Here is a 20,117-nt window from a genome sequence, read left to right as displayed (position 1 = left end):
AGAACAGTTGCAGACTCTGACAAACCCAAATGAAGAAATCTTACTCCAGTTTTCAGATGCTGAAATAATATAACCAGTGTAGAGGAGAAGTACCTAGATATTACTAGCATCAAGTACTGCAAGAAAAATAACAACAGCCTTCAAAATAGTTGGGCAAAGAAGGATCATGTACTTCTGAATTATGGCTTCAACTGTACCATGGTTTTCTTAGTGTCTGTTTTAAAACTGTATTTTATGCCTTTGTGTAAAGAATGTGATTACTTACCTGGAACTGATCACTCTTAAAACAAACTGGTTTATAGATCCAGGGTAAAAACCAGACAGTAGAAAGTATGCAGCAATGCTGAGTATGTAAAATCTTGACATTTTAAGCATGGACATGCATGTGTATGTATGTACACACATATAAATGCGGGCATGAGCACAGAAAACCAGTGTTTTTATTAGTCTCACACTGCAGGTCAAAACTGCAGAGCTGTTGAAGACTGTGGAAGAGATAACCTTACAGATAATACTAAAATATTCATATTCTTTTTATGAAGGTACAGAATGAAGAATAAAAAAATCATTACTACCTACTTCTTCTCAATCATCCTCCAATTTAAAAGGTTTTGATAGAAGAATCAGAATGTAAATACGTTGTATCTGATCCTATTGCACCATAAGTGGAAGAAAATGTGCATAATGTGCAGGCTGAATTGTGCTTCCATAAAGCACTGGATAAATGGTGATGAATAAATGATATAAAAGAGCAGAGTCACTTTTCTGCCCCACTCTCTCCTGATGCCTGCTCGTGCACTGGTTCTGCTGGGTACTGCTCAAAGAGAAAAGGATTCTCTGCACCACACAGGAGAGAGTGGTGCCAAGCCAGCATCATTCCTGTTACATTCACACCTTAATATTAGCAGATGTTTAGCAGGGAGTGATTTACAGAAAGGAGCTGAGATGTCAGCTACCTGTCCCTGTTCTGACTGACACGACCCTCGAAGCTCCATGTGACAGACGTGACAGTGGCTGGCCGGGTGTGCCCTTCTCACCCTGCCTCGCTCCAGCCCTGCATGAATTGCTGCTTTACTGCCTCAGGTGTGACTCTAGCCTCCAGATTCCAGCCACAATTATTACCCAGCACAATTCTCCTGAGCAGGCATCAAAGAAATCTCAATCTGTAGAATTCAAATTCAATGGTCTGTCAGGACTGTGTTTCCAAAAGCCATCTGGAACAAAACATAACATTTAACAAGCACTTATCGTTACATAAAACATTCCCTGTTGTACATACACTGCTGTTGTTAGAATACTGCTAGAGCTCCAGCAAACAAAGTAATCCCTTCAGTTATGCTTTTCCCCAGGAATTTTTTCACAGTATGTGAGTAATTGTACTGAGGTGTTTGTCAATCATATTATGTAAACAAGCTCTTGGTGATTATTTCACTTGGAAAACATCCATTTACCCATAAAACTCACAAGAAAAATCAAATTTGTAAGTTGCCACAACTTGTATGTATTATACATTTAGTCTCAGGAGAGTAACAGTCAAGATAAAATCTGCATAAATGCACAAGGGTACTTTCTCTTGTAAATTTTTGAATTGGCTTAGTTCCTCATAAATCTACAAGACAAAAGTATACAAAATCATAAAGAAGCTGTCTAGCTATTTTACAACCTTATATTGTAATAACATTGTATTATTTGCTGGAATAAAGAGATGCCTGAATTGAAGTGCATGCCAGGGTCAGTAGTTCTTTCAAGTATTACTCCCCAGTATGTAATTTGTAAATAACAACTATAATTGAAATATAATTGAGACGTGGTCACGGGAACTGAGCTACAAAATTTATAATTCTGTAAGATAACTCATCATCTGTCAGAGTGAAGGATAAGACCAAATATTACTGATCTGAATGAAGTTGTTTTCAAAATAATTATGTAAGACTTTTAGAATAATCTTGGTACAGCTGATAACATTGAGTTTAAAATCTTCAGTGAAAGGCTTCTTTTTTTCCCCTTAGAATCTATGCATACAAGATGATATAGATTATTTTAGAAAACAGGATAAAATACTTGTGAAAATATTCTTGTACTTCAGGACTGTTAGGCATTACAAATATAACAGCTATTGCTATTTTTATATGGAGTATCTCTGCCTCTTTATGATGCTCATTTTTTGAATAATACTAAATGAGCTGAATTTATGCACATAAATTAGTACTTCTACATTTTCATTTTTATTACATATATACATCACAGGGTTGCACAGATTAATAAAAAAATCCTTTTTATGTTCAACAGAGCAGAAACAAAGAAGGATAGTGAAATGAATATCAATAAGAAATTGTAGAAAATCAATAGAGGAAATTAAAGGATAACAAGGGAACTCTATAGCTGACAGTAAGGAAAATAAAACTAATTTAGGCTCTGTTTAGGACACAAGGAACCCTATCAATTCTATTTCGGCAAAAACTGATTAAAAAATCATAAATGGCCTAAATTTTCAATAAATATTTCTACTTGGTACTTGGGGAAAAAGGAAAATGGGATACAAATTGTGTATTTACCATTTAAAAAATATTATTTAGCAGGTTACAAGATGGCTAAGAACATACTGCATGACTGCACTCAGAGGGTCATGGGTTGCTGGTTGGAGGCAGTGAAAAGTGGAATAACAGGAGGGTCTGTCCTGTCTTGTCTGACCTATTTATTACCAACCTGGGCACAAAACTGGGGATACCAATTGCCATGCTCGAAGGCAAAGGCAGGACTTGGATTCAGACCTAGGCAGGCCAGAGGAACAGGCAAAGAGGGGCAAGGACAAATGGGACTCCTGGACTTGGGTTAGCAGAACCTGGCACCACGTCACACGATGCACTCCTGAACTGTAGGGCATCCTGGCCTGGGTGAAAACACTGCTTCCATGATCAAGTGTTTCTCTACTTTACACTGTGTTGTGAAAAGCAACAGAACCAGTAATGCGGGAACCCAATTCTGCAGAGGAGGGAACTCCTGCCCATCTCTCCTTGGGTCAGTGAAAGGCTGAAACCTTCATTCTGTAACCCCACCTGAAGGCTGCCCTCACTCTCCCCAGTGGACTGGTCATGCAAGACTCAGGTCTCATGTGACACAGTAGAGTAACCTGGGCTCAGACTGCCACTAAATGCTGTGAGAAGGTCTGTAAAGTGACAGAAGAGACCAAAGTCTCATCGAGGGGTAGTATTATTGATACAGTATCAACAGTAACTCAAAGATACAAGAGAGAAAATACCAGGACGAAAAGATGTCAAGGCCCGATGGGAAAACAGGGAGGTTAGTTGGGATGGTCTCTTTAGTTTGGAATGAGTTGTGAAGCATTGGGTCAAACTGGCAGAGTTGTCAGTGTTGATGCTGCTGGTGGCAGACAGCATACTGGACGGGTGAGGATGTGTGGTGGTGTCCAACCCTTCCTCCTTCTGAATGATTCCAGACTGTCTGCCAAGGTTTTTCACATCAGAGGTGGTGGGCACACTGTTGTTTAGGCTAAAAGCTCATTCCTAGTGTCTATTTTATGTTAAATAATAAATTTTTGCTGTTTTACTTTAAAGGTGCTCCTATCCTGACTTCAGGCTGGCTTCATGCCTGGCTGAAGATGCCCAAGTGAACCAGCCCAAAAGGGAGTATAACAGCACTGCAGCAGCACAGCATCACATGGGTTGACCTTGGGGCACTGATTTGTCTCACAGATGGGTCAATATTTGCCAAAACTCTGCTTAGTAATTGCAATTCCTCTGGAGACTCTCCACAAGCATTTCCCAGGAACAAGGAGTACAGAATAGGCATCTATAGACAAAATTACAAAGCCTGACCTTGTGGTACTTGCGCCTCCCCTAACTAGAACTTACTATGTGGATATTAGTCACAACTCTAGCTAGATCTCATTTCACTGTTTTTCCTTCCCACACAGTTCTGCAGAAAAGACTTTATACAAAGTTGCTTTGAGAGACATCAACAGAAGAACAGTCAATGACATGTCATCACCATTACGGCTGACAGATAGAGTCCTGGGCTGAAATTGTGTCCAAGACCCAGAAAAGCAGATTAGGCAGAGTTTATCAAATCCCAGAACCTCACAGTTCTCCATTAACAATCCATGTGTATATATGTAATGGATGTCAATAACCAGCTTTTGGTTCTTTGTGGCATTCACATTCTCTAAACATGAGTCCTTTGCCTAGGGTTTTTTCTCCTGGAAAGCTGAAAGGCAGAGAGAGGCCTCAGAGACAAGAAAAACAATTCTTATCTCATTTGCTTCTCCTGTATTGTGCTCATGTGGAATGTGTTTGGAGATTGTTTACCCAAGGTGATTTCTTGACTGGACTCCGGTGTGAGTTGTTTTCACTCATTGGCCAATGAGGGCCAAAGCTGTGTCGGGACTCTGCCAAGAATCATGAGTTTTCATTATTATCTTTTTAGCATTCAGTAAGTATCTTTTCTGTATTCTTTAGTATAGTATAGTATACTTTAATATAATATAGTATAATAAAGTAATAAATTAGCCCTCTGATAAGATGGAGTCCTCCTCATCATTCTCTCCCCTTGCCGGGGTTGCCTGAGTTTACAATAGCCCTTTACTCCCGGTTCTGACTGCAAGGTCACAGACCCCCCAGAAGCAACTCCTCCAGCAGAATCACTGCAGGGGCATGCAGGCACATCCCCTGTGGCATTTTGGATTGGCCTCCTAAAGCAGAGGCTCACGTGGCTAAAAGTATTTGAGCTGCCTGCGACACGGGGGCCACCACAATGCTCAGCCACGGCTGTCAGCACCTGCAGGAGAAAGCTGAGCCCGGGGAAGCTGTGGAATTGTGATTAGTTTCTGCTGTAAGAAGGGTTTTTTGCTGATACTACTACCAGGGCAGCAAGATGGAAATGAGGGATTGTGGCAAAGACTCTTAGCACTGGATAAGAGTATAATGAAGTAGAAAACAAGGTGTTGTGTAATGCACAATGGCTTGGAGAACAGTTAGCCTGGCTCAGCTTTGGTACCCCTACCAAGAGAAAAATGTTGATAAACTGGCAATTAGCTCTGAGAAGAGTAAGAAAATTACTGAAGCAGATTCTACACTGCAAGACTCCAGGGTTCCATCTAAGTATTTCAGCAAGGATAAATACATATGCAATCATTACAATATTGTTTGTGTAACTGGCAGGATATGGCCAAAATTTTAAGAAACAGCATAAAATTAAAACTAAGGGATACATCTGAGCAGTTCAAGAAAGTTTTCCATTGATTCTGTAATGCAGACACAATTCCACAATTCTAAATTATAGTCACAACATTTTAAGGAGGATGTGCACAACTTCAAATAGCTAGCAAGTTTTAAAGACCTCATTAAGCAGGGCTGCTGGGTTTTGTTCTTAATGTCCATTTCTTTTTTTACATTTTTTTATCTACAAATTGCTGTCTCCTGATGAAATTTAGCTCCATGCCTCCACCCAGTGGGCTTTTCTTAACCATGAACAAAAAGAGACCCTAAAAGTGCACACACACACTGTGCAGCACCAGCAGCAACATTGGTGGTGTGAATTATTTCTTTCCATCTTTTCTGCAGAGTGGATCAGCTGAAATGTAGACAGGTATTTGATATTACCTTCTGCAGCTAAATAACCACAAATGGGAGATCTTTAAAAACATTTTAATATTGCTTCCATCATATGATTGCCATTGCTATAGAAACAGTAATTGGGAAGCATCCAAATCCAGCTGTCACCAGACAAAAACTTAAATTTCAGAGTGGGTTTTTTTAAATCTAAACATCTGAAATTAGTTTTAATTTTTAAAATAAATGAGAAGCAGATTACAACACTGGCTTGTGATTATAAATAACCCTTTACTTTGTAGTACTTATTTTCCATATGTAAACTAAGAAAAAGTATTTTCTATATTTTTTTCTTTCCAAATGAGATTATTTATTGACTTGCAATGGCACCTCTGCCTTAAACTGGAAGAACTATCCTGGATATATATCCTAAAGAACTTATAACAAAATTAGTTCTGTAGATGTCAACTTCTTGGTTAAATTACATGTGGTATTTCAGATATATGCACTGGTGTTGTAAAACTGTAGTTCATATAAACTAAATATTGTTTACACTAAGAAACACATGGTTGTTACCAGTTCTCCAATTGTCTTTTCTTTCCATTTCTTTCTTTTCTGTCAAGCCTCCTACTAAACTATGCTGTGTTACTACACATTAAAAAATATAAACTTAAGAGGAAGTGCACATTTAATACATCAAAGAAGAAAATACAGTTTAGGGAAACGCCTTTATGCCAAGCCATGAAGAAGAACGAGATCCCTTCCTTCATTCCAGACTGAGAAATAAAAAATACACTTTTATGATCCCCCACCACTTTAATGACATCTTCCTTACTTCTAATGCCAAATCCATTCCAGAATAAACCTCTTTCCCATACAGTAGCTCTACTACTCTCTGCAAAGATCTGTTTACAATTTACAAATACTACCATAGAACTGAAACTAAAAGACAATGAAATTAAAAGATAATGAAAAGCTTTTCAGCCTGTAATTAATCTGCAGCTTTTAACAGATAAGAAAATCTGCAATCTTCAGTACAAATTAGATTTTGGTGGAGTAGAAATAATAGCCCAAACATATTAGATAATGATTCAAACTGCAAAGAAGTCATACACTAATCTTCTGCTCTTACATTTCTTATACCATAGGTCAAAGAATCATTTCTATATCAAATGCATAATTTTCTAGGAGACTGCACTGTTTTGAGAGATACCTAATACAAGCTGACAGACAAAGATGCTTTGAGCTATTTCTGCTTTTTGGTGGGGGGAGTGTATTGGTTTTTTTGTTTCATAATGTTGTGGATTTTTTACAGCTGCTAAAGGTCTGAGATAGCTTAATTTCACATTTGCCAGATGACATTCTAGGGAAATGGAAAGAGTCTTACCTACACATTACAGTTTCAGGTTAAGTTCACTTCTGATCTGTTTTTTCCCCTTTCCTTGGTTTTCAGTTACAAGCTTTTCCTTCAATAGTAAATATCCTAACTTCACCATACCAATGTTTTTGGTTTGTGAATCCAAATCCAAGGAAGGTAACTATCTTTTTTAAAAGTGTTTACAATACAACCCAAGAATCTTCAGAAAGTTAAAAATATTTTAAAATTGTCTTAGTGCCAAAATTATTACTATATTTTACTTTTGTAGAATACCTGTGCCTTTCAGAATCAAGGAATTTGGAAAACACTATTCATTTGGATTTTATACAGAGAATGAAATGTAGGTCCATTTTCTAATCAAAATCCTTAGGCTTTCTTCAGTTGTGAGTGCTGAAGGTATGAACAATATTCAGAATTTACTTGGAATTTAAAACTTATGTGAAAAATTTCTTTCGGTGTAGAATTATTCCCTAATATCCAGTCTAAACCTGCCTGGTGCAACTTGAGACATGATTTCCTCTTGTCCTGTCACTTGGTACCTGTCACTGGGAGAAGAGGCTGACCTCCCTCTGGCTACAGCCTCCTCTCAGGCAGTCTTAGAGAGGGATAGGGTCTCTCCTGAAAGAGTGTCCAAGGTCTTGCTAAAGTTGAGGTAGTTAACGTCCACACTTTCCCTTATCCACTAAGCTCATCACCTTAACACAGAGCGAGATGAGGCTGGTCAAGCAGCACCTGCTTCTCATACTCCCATGCTGGCTGGGCCTTAGCTTCTGGCTGTCCTGCACCTGATGTGTGATGGCAGTCAGGGCAATCTACTCCATGACCTTCCCTGGCACTGAGGTCAAACTGTGAGACCTGTAGTTCCTCAGACCCTCTTCTGGTTCCTCTTCTATTAAAAAAAAAAAAAAAAAAAAAAAGGGATAAAAGAAAGCTACTCTGCCAGAAATTAATAAGGCTTAGGTTGCAACTTCTGGGAAAAAACTAAACTAACAAGGCATCAGAGAAGCAATGAGGTAGCTTTTTATTTTTCATCTTTGTTTCTCTTTATGTGATTAACACCAAGAATGTGCTTAAGCCCCACTGATTGACAGTGCAGCCCATTCCTAGGAGTGCTTCTTCTGAACAGATACAGCCAGTAAGGGTGTGGGCTGGAAGAGCTGCCCTGCCCCCACTCATGCAGTGAAAATTGGATAACTTGCTCTAATCCAAAGTATGATGCAGAAGTGGAAGGTGCTCCTGTGTATGTTGCTAACTGTGTTTAGTACTCTGTCTGCATTCCCAAAGAAAATATTTGTTAAACACGAAACATTTGTAAGTTTTGGCATGATTTATTGCTCCTAGTACAAAGGCAATTTATCAGCGTACCTCCACTGCCTTCAGAGCAGATCACTGTATGGATCAAGGAGCAGCAGCTCAAACACTTGAACATTCAGCAACTGAAATTACCACAAAATGGTATCTATATATAGAAGATTGGTTCTAAAATAACATTGACAACAGTAATCACTGCCACCTGGACAACAAGACACCGTTTTAAAATAAGAAGTGATCATAAGATGCTGCCTGAAAATCAGACCAGTGTTTACCGGTATGTACGTGAAGATATGGGTGTGTAAATTATATCCACAAAGTGGGATCCTCAACTACAGTTTCTCAACTGACAAATGTTGTGTTTTCTCAACTGGGTTGATGGCAAGATATTAAAAAAGACACAAATGCAGAGAAAAAGCTCTCTTTTCAGGAAAATACATAAATCCAGTCTTGATAATATTAATCCAAATTGCTATTAATTAAAAGCTACATAGAAGAAAACAAATTTCATGACAAAGCTGTACACAAAAGGTAGAGCAATTCACATGTTACAAGTTTCAAAGCAGCTTTACGAATGGGACAACAATTATTTTACCAAATTTTTATATCCAAACCACTTCTGAACCTTTGGCAAGTCTTATTCTTTGTGGAGAACGAGAAATAAAACTAGCCATCCAAGTATAGTATATGTACTTTGTTTTCATATGCCAAACCTACCCAGGAGCACACAAAATATGCTCCTAAAACTGGCTGTTCTTGAGATATCAAACACATCACATACATCATTTTAATCCTCCCAAGTGAGTCACAATTGCAGGAAGTATTTGATTCATGGTCAGATGGTACTACAGCCTATTATTTTGAATTCAAGATGTCACACAGCTAATAAAATTTAAGTTTAGAAATACGGACCATTTATTTTCAAGGTACCAAATCCCTTTCACTCTCAGCATAGAATACATATTTTCAGGATGAATATGTCATTACTGGACTGATGAGATAAATAAAGGCAATAACAGAAGTAATATGGAAGCAAAAAGACATTATTTATTAAATGTAATAATAATAAAATGTCCACAGCTAACTTAAATATATGAGGGGTTATGTATTCTGCTGTATTTTCTGAAGAAGAAATTCTACTTGTAAATTTAGATTTGGTTGTCCTTTTTTTGTCTTCTTACTCAGTATTTTAAAAGCTTCCATTTTCTTTTTCTTGTACAACCGTTGAGCTTCTTCTCTTTGTTGTTTTCTTTTTTCTGCTTCCTGAAATTAAAAAAATATGTAATATTATGAAACAATTACAAACCCTCTGTGACTGTGAAGCTATTTATAAGCAATAAAGTTCATTTTTGTATAGGTACTGGCAATTAGGTATTGTACTGCCAATAGAAACACCATTTCTCTAAAGCTGAATCAGGATGTTCTTGCAGCACATACTGCAATCAGAACAAATTATACAGCCTCAAGTTTCAAAAGAAGAACCAAGCTTTCTTTAGCAGAACATCCTACAATAAGGCTTGCTGCTGCAATGTATACTCCTTCCTTTCTGTGAAATGTGCTCCTTGACTACTCTCTTTAAATGACAAACTGGCAAAAAATTGCCCACTTTCTCCTCTTGAGTGCAAGAAAGAAAAAGGTGATGCAGCAGCTGCCATGTGAATATCTTGCCAAAGGAGATGTGCTAGGATACAGGACACCTCTGCAAGGTTGATAGGATATGGGACCTATCTGGACCATGTGTTGGGCAGGTTTGTGATACTAGGACAGCTTTATCTAGGGGAAATTAACCCAGACCAAACTACTAGTGACCTGCTCTCTTTAAAGCAACACAGACTCTGTCTTTACTTTTCAAAGAGAAGGAATGAAAACACAAACCTTAATCAAATTTTTACCTGTAAACCTTTCACAAAGCACACATGCAACCAAACTACTAATGGAGCATTAGCTATATATGGATGGACTATTAACACCATATGGATAATCACCACAATGTTACATTCAGATTTTATCCAGCATCTCACACCCCTTTTTCCAGCGTTGTAATTTTACTCAGTAATTTGGGCAAACATCCACAAGCTAAATAAACAGCTTACTTCACTCACCTCATGTCCTACCAAAATATGCAAGACATCACAAACCAGACTGAAAGACTGCTTCAGTTCATTTGGATAATTTCTTCTCATACAGTTTATTCTTTGAAATGCAATGCCATGCTGATCACATAGACAAGCATTTCTGCAGAATGCCTGAACAGATGCTAATATATGGATCATATTTTTGTTTTCCACAGCATAGATGGCTTCAGTGATGTACAAAAACTAATAAGAATTGCTCTCTGATATAAAATTTACAGGATATAATTCAAGGAAAGATTTCTAAACAGAAATCTAAGAAGCCTCAGAAAAAAAACCTCCAAACCTTCAAATAAATATGCCCATGCAAAAATATGCATAGATAACCTCTCTCAGATAACCTCTGCAGAATCCTTGACTTATTTTACCATAATGACTAAGACAATTTATTCCCTCTTTTTAAAAAAAAACAGAACAGCACCAGTTCTAACTTACCTGTAATTCACTTTGTATCTAATAATTTTTCTGTTGCTCAGCATATTCTTGTAAAAAACACCCAAGTCAAGCTACCAACCAAATGCTTACTTCAAAGCAACAACATTCATCTTACTTAGACAGTTGTATTTACAGTTGTATTTTCTTATCTTAACTAAATACTAGCTTTTTTTTTTTCATCATGTTCCACCTAAGTACTCCACCTAAATGATTACTGTTATTGGGCACTTAGCTCATGTTTTGCCTAACTATCTTTAACAAAAAAAAAATGCCAACATCTGCACTCAGGCAAGTCCTATGTGCTGCTCAAAAGAACTCCCTGCAGTCTTGCTGGGATTATGCTTGTTCCCATCTTCTCTAAATAAGCTGGTCATAAAATTAATTTCTTTTGACACAATCTGTAGCTAATACACAAAAAAGCAGCCATCAGCTGAATAATCATGTAACTCACCCAGAATCACACATCAGCTTGCATAAAACTAAATATAGCTGAAAAAGCAGTATCTTTTATACAGCTATATATTCAATATTTATACAGTAGCTACTGAAATTTAGTATGTCATCAGGAAGTTACACAACTTCTACAATGTTACACTGTGTGCAACTTTACAGTACAATGAACAGTGTCCTGGGAGAGAAAAAAACTAAATAAGGACCACTCAAATTAATAATTCAAGTGAGCTGATAGACAATGATGATATTAAAATATGTCCTGTAATAATTCCAATAAAATAATTCCAATTAAATTCAAACGAAGGGAATTACTAAAAATTTTAACTATGAATACTATTAAATTTAATTGTTCCACTGTTGGTCAAAGTTCATAAAAAAGTAAAATGAAGACTGCATTATGATAATGCCATAAGAAACAGGATGGGTATTTCATTTTTCATCATAAGATGATGGTATTGCTATTACTTCCCCTTCTACAAAATTTAAGAGGTCTAATACAATCCACTGGGGTATGCAGATCAAGATCTAAGCTTTTTTTCATGTACCAACTGACATAATAAAATCCTGCTACAGGCAACTGTAAGATGAAAATAGTAAGAACAAAGAGAATGATCCTTTGAACACCCATGTGCCTGAATACCACTGTCAAGTTGAAAAAGACTGAAAGAGTTCCAATACCTCCTGTGGTCTTCCCTGGGTTCAAATGGAAGACAGGGAGGTGGGAATGGTATTAATCTGCATTTTGTTTAACAGGAAGTAAGAACTCTGTTTAAGATTTACCTCTTTCTTTCTAGCATGCTCAGCCTTTATTTTCTCATATTCTTCTTTTGCCTTCTGATTGGATGTTTTATTTTTAAACTTCTCTTGAGTCCCAACTGACCTGGGGGAAAAAGTACACGTCCTTGAGACACTGAGTACCATCAAGCAGACATAACCACAGCAGAATCACAGCACAGCCTTCCACTGCTTTTTGCACACTCAGGGAAGTTAACTACAAATACAGGTTTCAGAACCCTCATCCTTCTACACTGAATGGATTCTTTGCACTACTCTTACATGATACCAACACCATGCTAGGCCATACATGAGCAGTCAGCAAGAAAACATAACAAACTGAATGTCTTCAATGCCAAATGTACCAAAGACCAGAGTGCACACAACTGTTAGAAATGCAGACACCTTATCTGCTGCATCTTCACAGGGATGATTTTCCTTAAGCTTAAAGACTGCCTAAATCAGTTTTCCCCATCATTCAAGCTCCTCAGAGCTAGAAAACCTGAACATACTAGCTTAGAGCTGCAGTCTCTCTTTCCAGTTCCAACACATGGAAGCAAGTGCAGAGAGATGAGAACATTCATTTAGAAATATCACTCAATATCACTCTCTTATGGAAAAACAATGAAAAATTTTTCCTTTATTCTCACCTCCATCTGCTGGCAATACTGTGCAATGACACCTCACTGTCTCAGGTACAAAAATGTTATGCTGCCATTTATTTTTCTAACAAGCAGGAAAAAATATTTAAGACATAACAGCATTTTTAGTAAAGTAAATCACCTCACTAAAGTCCATGCAAACTTTTAAGATCTAAAATATTTCTTTAGTGATGAAAAAAACTACTTTTTTAAAAGACATGCTTTGAAAACTTACTCTGCTGCTTTATTAAGCTTTTCTTCTGATGACACCGAATCCTCTGGAGTCCTGCGCCGCTTCTTAAGCTTTTCTTCCTCTGCCAGGTAAAGATGCTTCAAGTGCTCTGGGTAGGTATCTGCAAACTGATCATCCTGCTGGGAATGCACCTGCCTTCTCTTTTTCAGCAATTTCCTGTACTGCCGTTCAATCTTTTGCTTCCTCCGAAATGCAAATCCTCGTCCTGAAAGAGCAAGGAGAAGGCAGTGAAACACTCCTGCACTAAAACAGCACCAAAGCTTTCAGTTTCAGGACCCTTGCCATCTGTCTTCTTCCCACACTGAAAAAAGCCACAATTTCAATAAGGATCAATCATAAGCTCAAGGAAGAAACCACTATGATAAGGTTGTTCCCTACTGCAGCATTGCAGCTTGCACAGATTCACTGAAAATGCCTACCCAAAGCCCTGGGAGAGCTCTGCAAACACTGCTGCTTAATGCCCACCCACCACTGCACCTCTGCCAATGCTTCTGAATCCAGTGAAAAGGTGTGTTACCATTTCACTTCACTCCTACTTCTGACAGCTTCTAAAGTAACATGAAAATAGATTCTAAAATTAGATATCAAGACAGATTCTAAACTAAGCTCCTGAAGGCAGTCTCAAGAAAACACTGGTAATAACGCTGGCAGCAGCAGCGGTGACACAGGAAAAAAGTGACTAAATCGTCCTATCACTCTACATTAATGATCCACTAAGTCTTTTCACTTAAACAGTATTTATTGCTCTTATTGCTCCTATCTTCTCTCTACACATGTCTAGGAAGAGCTTTTCTACAGCTACATTATAGAGTCATTTCTGCTTAAAGGAAAGCTCAGACTTTGGCTGTTTAAGGCTCAACCATTAAAGAAAACTTATCAAAGTTGAAGATGCTTTTATCCTAATGCTTTATTTTTTATTGCATTAGTCTTAAGATCTACTGACTTGCACAACATTCATTAACAAATCAGGTTCCAAAGGGAAGTCAAATTAGTCCCAACTTCTCCTTTTATTCTTTCTCCAAAGCTGCCACTTCAGCAAAGTGCTGCTGAAGGCCATGCTCTCTTTCCTATTCATTTTTACATCCGCATAACTACCTATCAATAATCTGAACCTCTCCTCAAACATGCTTCTGTTTAAATATGTGCTTTTTTATGGAGAAAACTCAAAGCGAGTCCTCAAGCCGAAGACCATCGCCACGTGTCCCAGGGGCTGCAATCCGAGTCCCGGGAGCTCCAGCCCACACAGGCCGCCACAGGCTGCCCCAGCGAGCCCTGCAGCCCCCAGCCCCGAGCCCACGGCCACGAGCACCGGGGGCGAGGCGGGGCTGCGGGCTCCGCCAGCCCAAACTCTCCGCCAGGCCTGGCAGGGTTGGTCCCAGCCGGGACGCTAGGGTCGAGCCAGCTCGTGGCTGGGCCAGGGACTCCGGCCTTCTTCAGCGCCCCTTCATACCCACCGGCGGCCCCGACTCACCCTCCTGGACGCTGCCGACCACGCTGCTCAGCAGGACGGGCCTCCACCGCCGCTTTCGGCCGGGCCCGCGGGGCGCCGCACCCGCCTTGGCCTTGGCCGCCGCCGGCCCGGGCCCGTCGCGCCTCGCCGCCGCCATCGCGCTTCCGGCGCCGCGCACCGAGATGACGTCACCGCGGCGCGGACGGGCCGCGCGCGGGGCCATGTCGCGGCCGTCGCGCGCGCTCCCGCCGCAGCCGCCCCCGGCGGCGGCGGCGCGGGCGCTGCGGCGCGTGGCGCGGTTCGTGGAGCGCGCGCTGCCGCTGTGCCGCGCGCACACCGTGGAGTTCTTCACGCGCGGGCTCTGGCAGCGCCTCGTGGCGCCGCCCCCCGACGCCGTGCTCGAGGCGCTGCGCGCGGCCGGGCCGCTGGCGCGCCCCCTGGCGGCGGGCTCGGGCACCGCGGCGGCTCCGTGCGGTGAGTGGGGCCGGGCCCGGGGCAGCGGGGGGCGCGGCCGTGCCGGGGAGCGGGACGCGCTCGGAGCCGGCCCGGGAATTCCACTGCCGGGGCTCGCGGTAGCGCCGCTCGTGACGGTCCCATCAATTTCATCCTGTTCGTTTGGAAACGAAACTCCAGACTGTCAGATTCCTGCACTCTGACTGAGCCCTGAGGAACTCAATTAAAATTAAAAGAAACCCCAAATCAAACTAAACATCCAAGAAACCTCCACGAGTGCAAAGATGTAACATTAAAATGGAAAGAGTGTTGGGACTGGAGATGCGGAGGACAGCTGGAAAAGGCTCGAACGCCGCTTTCCTGTGTGTGTGTAATAGTCAGTGTCTGGCACAGGAAGGCAGCTGCTTTATTTCTGACGAGATCTGTTTAAGAAGCACTCCATATTTTTAGTGATTTTCACGAAACTGAAGAGGAAGCCAGCTCGGCTGCTGTGTTGCTGAATGTGCTGCAGTGCAAGGAGGAGGGGAACGTGGCAGTAATGCTGCTTCAGGCAGGGCACGAAATGAAGATAAAGCATCTGAAAGCTGTGGTGTTTGGGGGAACTGAGCCCAAGCAGGGAGATCACTTTCAAATCCAAGGTGAAATCTCTGACGAAGCACACTTAGCTGAGAAAAGCCAGTGTCGTGCCAAAGCATACGGAGTGTAGATAGCTGTCACATTGCGTTAGCTCTGAAATGCTGCGGTAAATGGCACTCGAGGCAGGAAAGTGTGTGCAGTGTGAGAGGAGGCTCCACAGAAAGTAGCATGGGCTTCTTGGCATAGCACACCAGCTAAGATAATGATTTGGACTCAGAAAGAGATTGAAGAGCTGTGAATTGCTACATCACTAGCAACATTTCTCAGTTGGATCTGAAGACCTCTCAAAATATTAACTGTAAGACTCATTTTTAAAGGGCTGAGTTATTTGGGAAAAATCCCACAGAGTTTATTTGTGTATGGAAAAGACACTGGATTATGAATTACTTTCAAGAGCCAGATGGAAATAAGACAGTGGTCTGGTCAGCCAGCAAAAGTGTTGGGAAGCAGCAAGGACAGGCTTAATGTTCTTGACAGGTAATGTCAGAGTCAGAACTGATTCAGAGCAATAGGACATAAAATTGAATGTAAATAGAGGCTGGAACAAAGCTAATTATCAGATGTGGTCATCATAAAGAAAACAGTAAAGAAACTTGTTTCTATGGGAAAGTCCATGGAATGATTCAAACACTGAAGTGGTGGCCTGTAGAGCAGCCTGAGAATCAGGAAGGCAGAGTATTGTTTGGTAGATTTCAAAATTGGATAATAATTTAATAATCTGCATTCAAAATGCATGTTATAGAATCTGCTGCAGAGATTACTGTAACAAAAAGACAAGCACGTCTTTTGAAGAGTATGAAGCTTTCATGCTGTGACTAAAATATGAAATTTCTTCATTGGTTTCTGCAGGAATTGTTTCTGCTAATTAAAATAAAAAAGGAAGAATTGCCCCTTTTTTCTGACTTTAACATTCTAGTATGCTAGTTAACAGAATGCACTGTAGCAGAGTGGGCTGATATGCTTGCCAATTTGTTGGTTCATGCCTTACTCACTTGACTGCATGGTATCTGTCCATCCTGTCATATGATGAAAATGCTTCATAGTAGAATATGAGTTTTTCAGTGAAGATACCTGCAAGTGTCTACTTACATTTTCATTGCTAGCCTGTATTAAAATTAGGAAGGAGAGACAGAAATGTAGCATCATAGCTCACTTGAGTGCATTAATGCAATTCAATAACATTAGGGATCAGAAAACAACCATTAGAAATCCTGAAACCCAGTGTAAACAGAAATTACTCTTCCTTGTTCAAAGTCATTTCTTTTTAATGACCATGTGAAGGATGGAACCCTTGTTTTCACTTGTACTCTGCAGAAAAATGTAAGATCCCTTTGTAGGTTCAGAAACTGGCTTGAATACATCAAAAAGCTGACACTTGCCACATTGCATTTTGTTTATCACGTCATTGCTGTAAATTGGATGCAGGCACAGACAAATCTGTGTTTAAATATTTTCATAATTTACTGTAAATTACTGTTTGTACTGTGATTCCAACTTTGGGGCATGCATTTCTTTCTTCTCAAGATTTGTTTGCAAATGTATAGACTGAATGGTTAAAAGACAAGCTGGATTTCCTCTTGTGAGCATCCAGAGCAGAAACGTGTCCAAAAACCTAACATTTTTAATATTCATAAATAATGCAAAGTTCACCAACTGCCATTCTGCAGCTTGAAGTTAGGCTTCAGTTGTCTTAATGCAGTTGGTTCCTCTGTTTTAGTTACCAAGGTGGGACAACAATTTAAGTTAGGTGAGTGTTATTATGGGTGATCTTATATGAGAGTCTGCTAGTTCTGTCATGTTCTTAACCAAGTTAAAGAGTGTTGTAGAACATGCACATTGCTGCATTGGATTTCAGTTAAGTGAGATTTGTAAGAACAGTAATTATACTTTATGTCAGCTGCTGAAAAAGTGAAAGCACATCTATTTTCATATCTTTCTGTAATAAATCTTACAGAGGACACATTGTAAAGCAAAGTTGCCCCTTCTTTCTGAAAGCTGCGGTCTTTATTTCTCATCTCTAATATCCTGTTACAATCTTACCCTTCATAAAGCCTATACTAACTCAAATTTGTTCAGACAAGGAAGCTGTTTATGGAGAAATGTGGCTTTCTTTTTAGGTTTTGTAGTAGAGAGGAGTGAGAAGTGCTGTGCAGACAATGAAACCGTGTTAATATTTATGCTTTCTTAGATACAAAATTTGTTTGCTGTGCTTGTGCCTTTGTAGTGTCATATAATGAAAATTAACATGATTTGGGACTGTTTTCAGTGGACTGGAATATATATGCATGACCTTTCATTGTAGTCATGCAAGGAAATTAAGAACACTCAAGTTGAGGTCAATCCAAACAGCTGTATCCATTGTCATGCCAGATTCAGGAAAGCCACTGTGCTAGGTATGTACTTCCTCATAATCTACCTATGACACAAAAGACAAACCAGGAGACTTTTTCCAAAGTTTTGCAATTGTTTGACTGCTGAACTGGATGGCTTTTATATGTTGAAAAGAATTTCAAATATATAAAAATTATTAGCAAAACTATGTAGAATTCACAATAGTTTCATGCAAAATAGAGAGGAATTAGACTATTCAAAACAATCTCAGAATTAATAAATTATTCATACAAATATGTTTCACTTAAAAATAGATGTACACTTTTGAAACTCAGTAGTAAGCAATACCAAAATTAGGTATTTCATCATGACTCTAACAAAATACACATTGGGATCTAACTTTGGCCCACACCTGGCTGGAAATAAAAAATGAATTTAATTCTCCCAGTATTCATCAGTTACAAAGCAGCTTGGAAAGTACACGAATTGAGTGACTGTAAATCCAAACATTTCACACACTAAGCAGCTGCATTTCTTTAAAAAAATCTAGCAGCATGTATTGGCGTGTTGGGCTGACTAGGACATGTATAATGAGCAAGTCTGTAAACAGAAGAGAAGTGATAATGTTGACTGAATTAGCTTGTCAGTTATACTGAAGTAGGGCTGCTGAAACAACAGATTTTGTCACATTTACACTGGTTCAACTAAGAGCAAATTTTGACCTCAGTTCTGGAGGGGGAATGCAGCTGAAGAAATGAGTTTTCCCACTTAGGGAAGCAAGATAAATGGCCAGTTGTGTGTGATACTAAGTATTTATTACCTGTAGTTCTCTGTCAGCAGTATTAGAGAGCTGTTAAGCACTGCTTACAAAAATCTTTTCCTTTTATTTTATGTGCAGATGATGACATCTTTTCCAGTGCATTTTGTGAGAACTCAGAGAAGCTTACCAATGTACATTTGTTTGCTCTGGCTGCTAAATATTATTCTTTGTCCAACCTTGGAGTGTGCACCCCATTAGAAGATGTGCTTGAAGCACTGAAAGGAGACAGTGAAGGAGCAACAGGTATATTTACATTTGTATTTTAATGTTTACTTATTCACTCTAGGACTATACAAGAGTTTTGCTTTTGGAGGGTAGTTTGTTGTTTGAGGATTTTTTCCTACATTGTCCTCACCTCCATTTTAATTTGTTCTTGGATAGTTTCTTTATTGCCTTTGTTTATGAAATGCATTCTCTTTCTAAAATTTGAGCATTTGGTGTCTGTAGACCCATCATGGGATTCAGTTTTAAAGGGGATGGGACAGAGAAGAGGGCATATCACTATATGAGATACCTTGTTATTCTCTTTTTGTGTCTTGTCCCCAAGTGGCAAGAATCATAGTTGCTACTCATGGCTTTCTTAGAAGTATCACCCTAAAATATGACAAATATATGATGTCTTAGGAAAAAAAATAGATTTTACTAATTCTGTATTTTTGGGACTAACACCAATTATATGTGATAAAAGAAGAGTAATTTCATTTTTTGTAGTTAAAGAAATTGAATTAAAACACTCTTAAATTAGCATCAAGTTGGACACTGGGAATCTTACCTGATTATAATTTTTGAATCAGATGATAAATTAACATTTATCCTTACTTGGACTGCTGTCATTTCACTGCAAATGTGCTATTCATGGAGTCCTCAGCCTCGCTATATTTTGAAATTTCTCATTAGTTTTCAAGAGACAGGCTGAGCAGCTCTCTGTCTTTGCCTTCTAGTGCCTTTTATCTCTGGGATGCATTAAAAACTACTGACATTTCTTATCCTAAGTGATAGCACCATTACACAAATGTTGTGCATCTCTCCCATTTTCTACAGTGATCTCTTTCCAATTTTGCCATTTTTCATGGCTGGCTCCTCAGGTTGTTTTAGAAGTACTAGAATGCCATTGCTGAGCTACTCCTAATGATTTGTAGTGCACTCCTCTTCCTTTCTGGCTTCTTTCCTTATGCCCTTAGTTCATTGGAAACCGTTTTTTCTTCCTTGACAACTGTATGCTTCTTTTCTTTCCCACTAGCTTTTTCATTATTTTCATTTTTACTATATTTCATTCTCTATGTTCCTCTTAATTTTCTGTAATTCTCTAGTTCTACATTCTTGTACTTGATTTCATACCTGGATTACCTTTTTTAGCCAAAACTTTGAGGATTCTTTCATTTTCTTGTCATGCAGAATGGAGCATCAGGAATAAGGGAGTTGCTGAATATCTTGATTTCTGTGTTGCAGGAATGAGGCTTGATTGGGTTACTGGGGCCTGCAT

At 39.4% G+C, this 20,117-nt stretch overlaps 2 protein-coding genes across 4 annotated transcripts in view; one reads left to right on the top strand and one right to left on the bottom strand.

Annotated features, from left to right (window-relative positions):
* Window positions 1-8,253: 8,253 nt before the first annotated feature.
* CCDC59 (coiled-coil domain containing 59) lies at window positions 8,254-14,551 on the bottom strand. The gene is made up of 4 exons (XM_063154953.1): window positions 14,416-14,551; window positions 12,927-13,149; window positions 12,057-12,156; window positions 8,254-9,519 (listed from the first exon to the last, which is right to left on the bottom strand). The coding sequence occupies exons 1-4, from the start codon at window positions 14,549-14,551 to the stop codon at window positions 9,358-9,360; spliced, it is 621 nt and encodes a 206-aa protein (XP_063011023.1). The 3' UTR covers window positions 8,254-9,357.
* Window positions 14,552-14,615: 64 nt separating this feature from the next.
* METTL25 (methyltransferase like 25) overlaps window positions 14,616-20,117 on the top strand; it is a 44,414-nt gene continuing 38,912 nt past the window's right edge. The window contains exons 1-2 of one of the 3 annotated variants that reach the window (XM_063154950.1): window positions 14,616-14,868; window positions 18,713-18,877. In XM_063154950.1, the coding sequence (XP_063011020.1) occupies window positions 14,616-14,868; window positions 18,713-18,877 (418 nt within the window). Of the gene's footprint in view, window positions 14,869-14,952; window positions 15,961-18,712; window positions 18,878-20,117 lie in introns of those variants that run through there. The other 2 variants (XM_063154952.1, XM_063154951.1) reach the window with 2 other exon arrangements.

This window comes from Melospiza melodia, chromosome 4 (genome assembly GCF_035770615.1).
Source record: "Melospiza melodia melodia isolate bMelMel2 chromosome 4, bMelMel2.pri, whole genome shotgun sequence".
Taxonomy (NCBI): domain Eukaryota; kingdom Metazoa; phylum Chordata; class Aves; order Passeriformes; family Passerellidae; genus Melospiza; species Melospiza melodia.
Note: the sequence above shows the minus strand (reverse complement) of the source record. Positions and strands in the feature narration are given on the sequence as shown.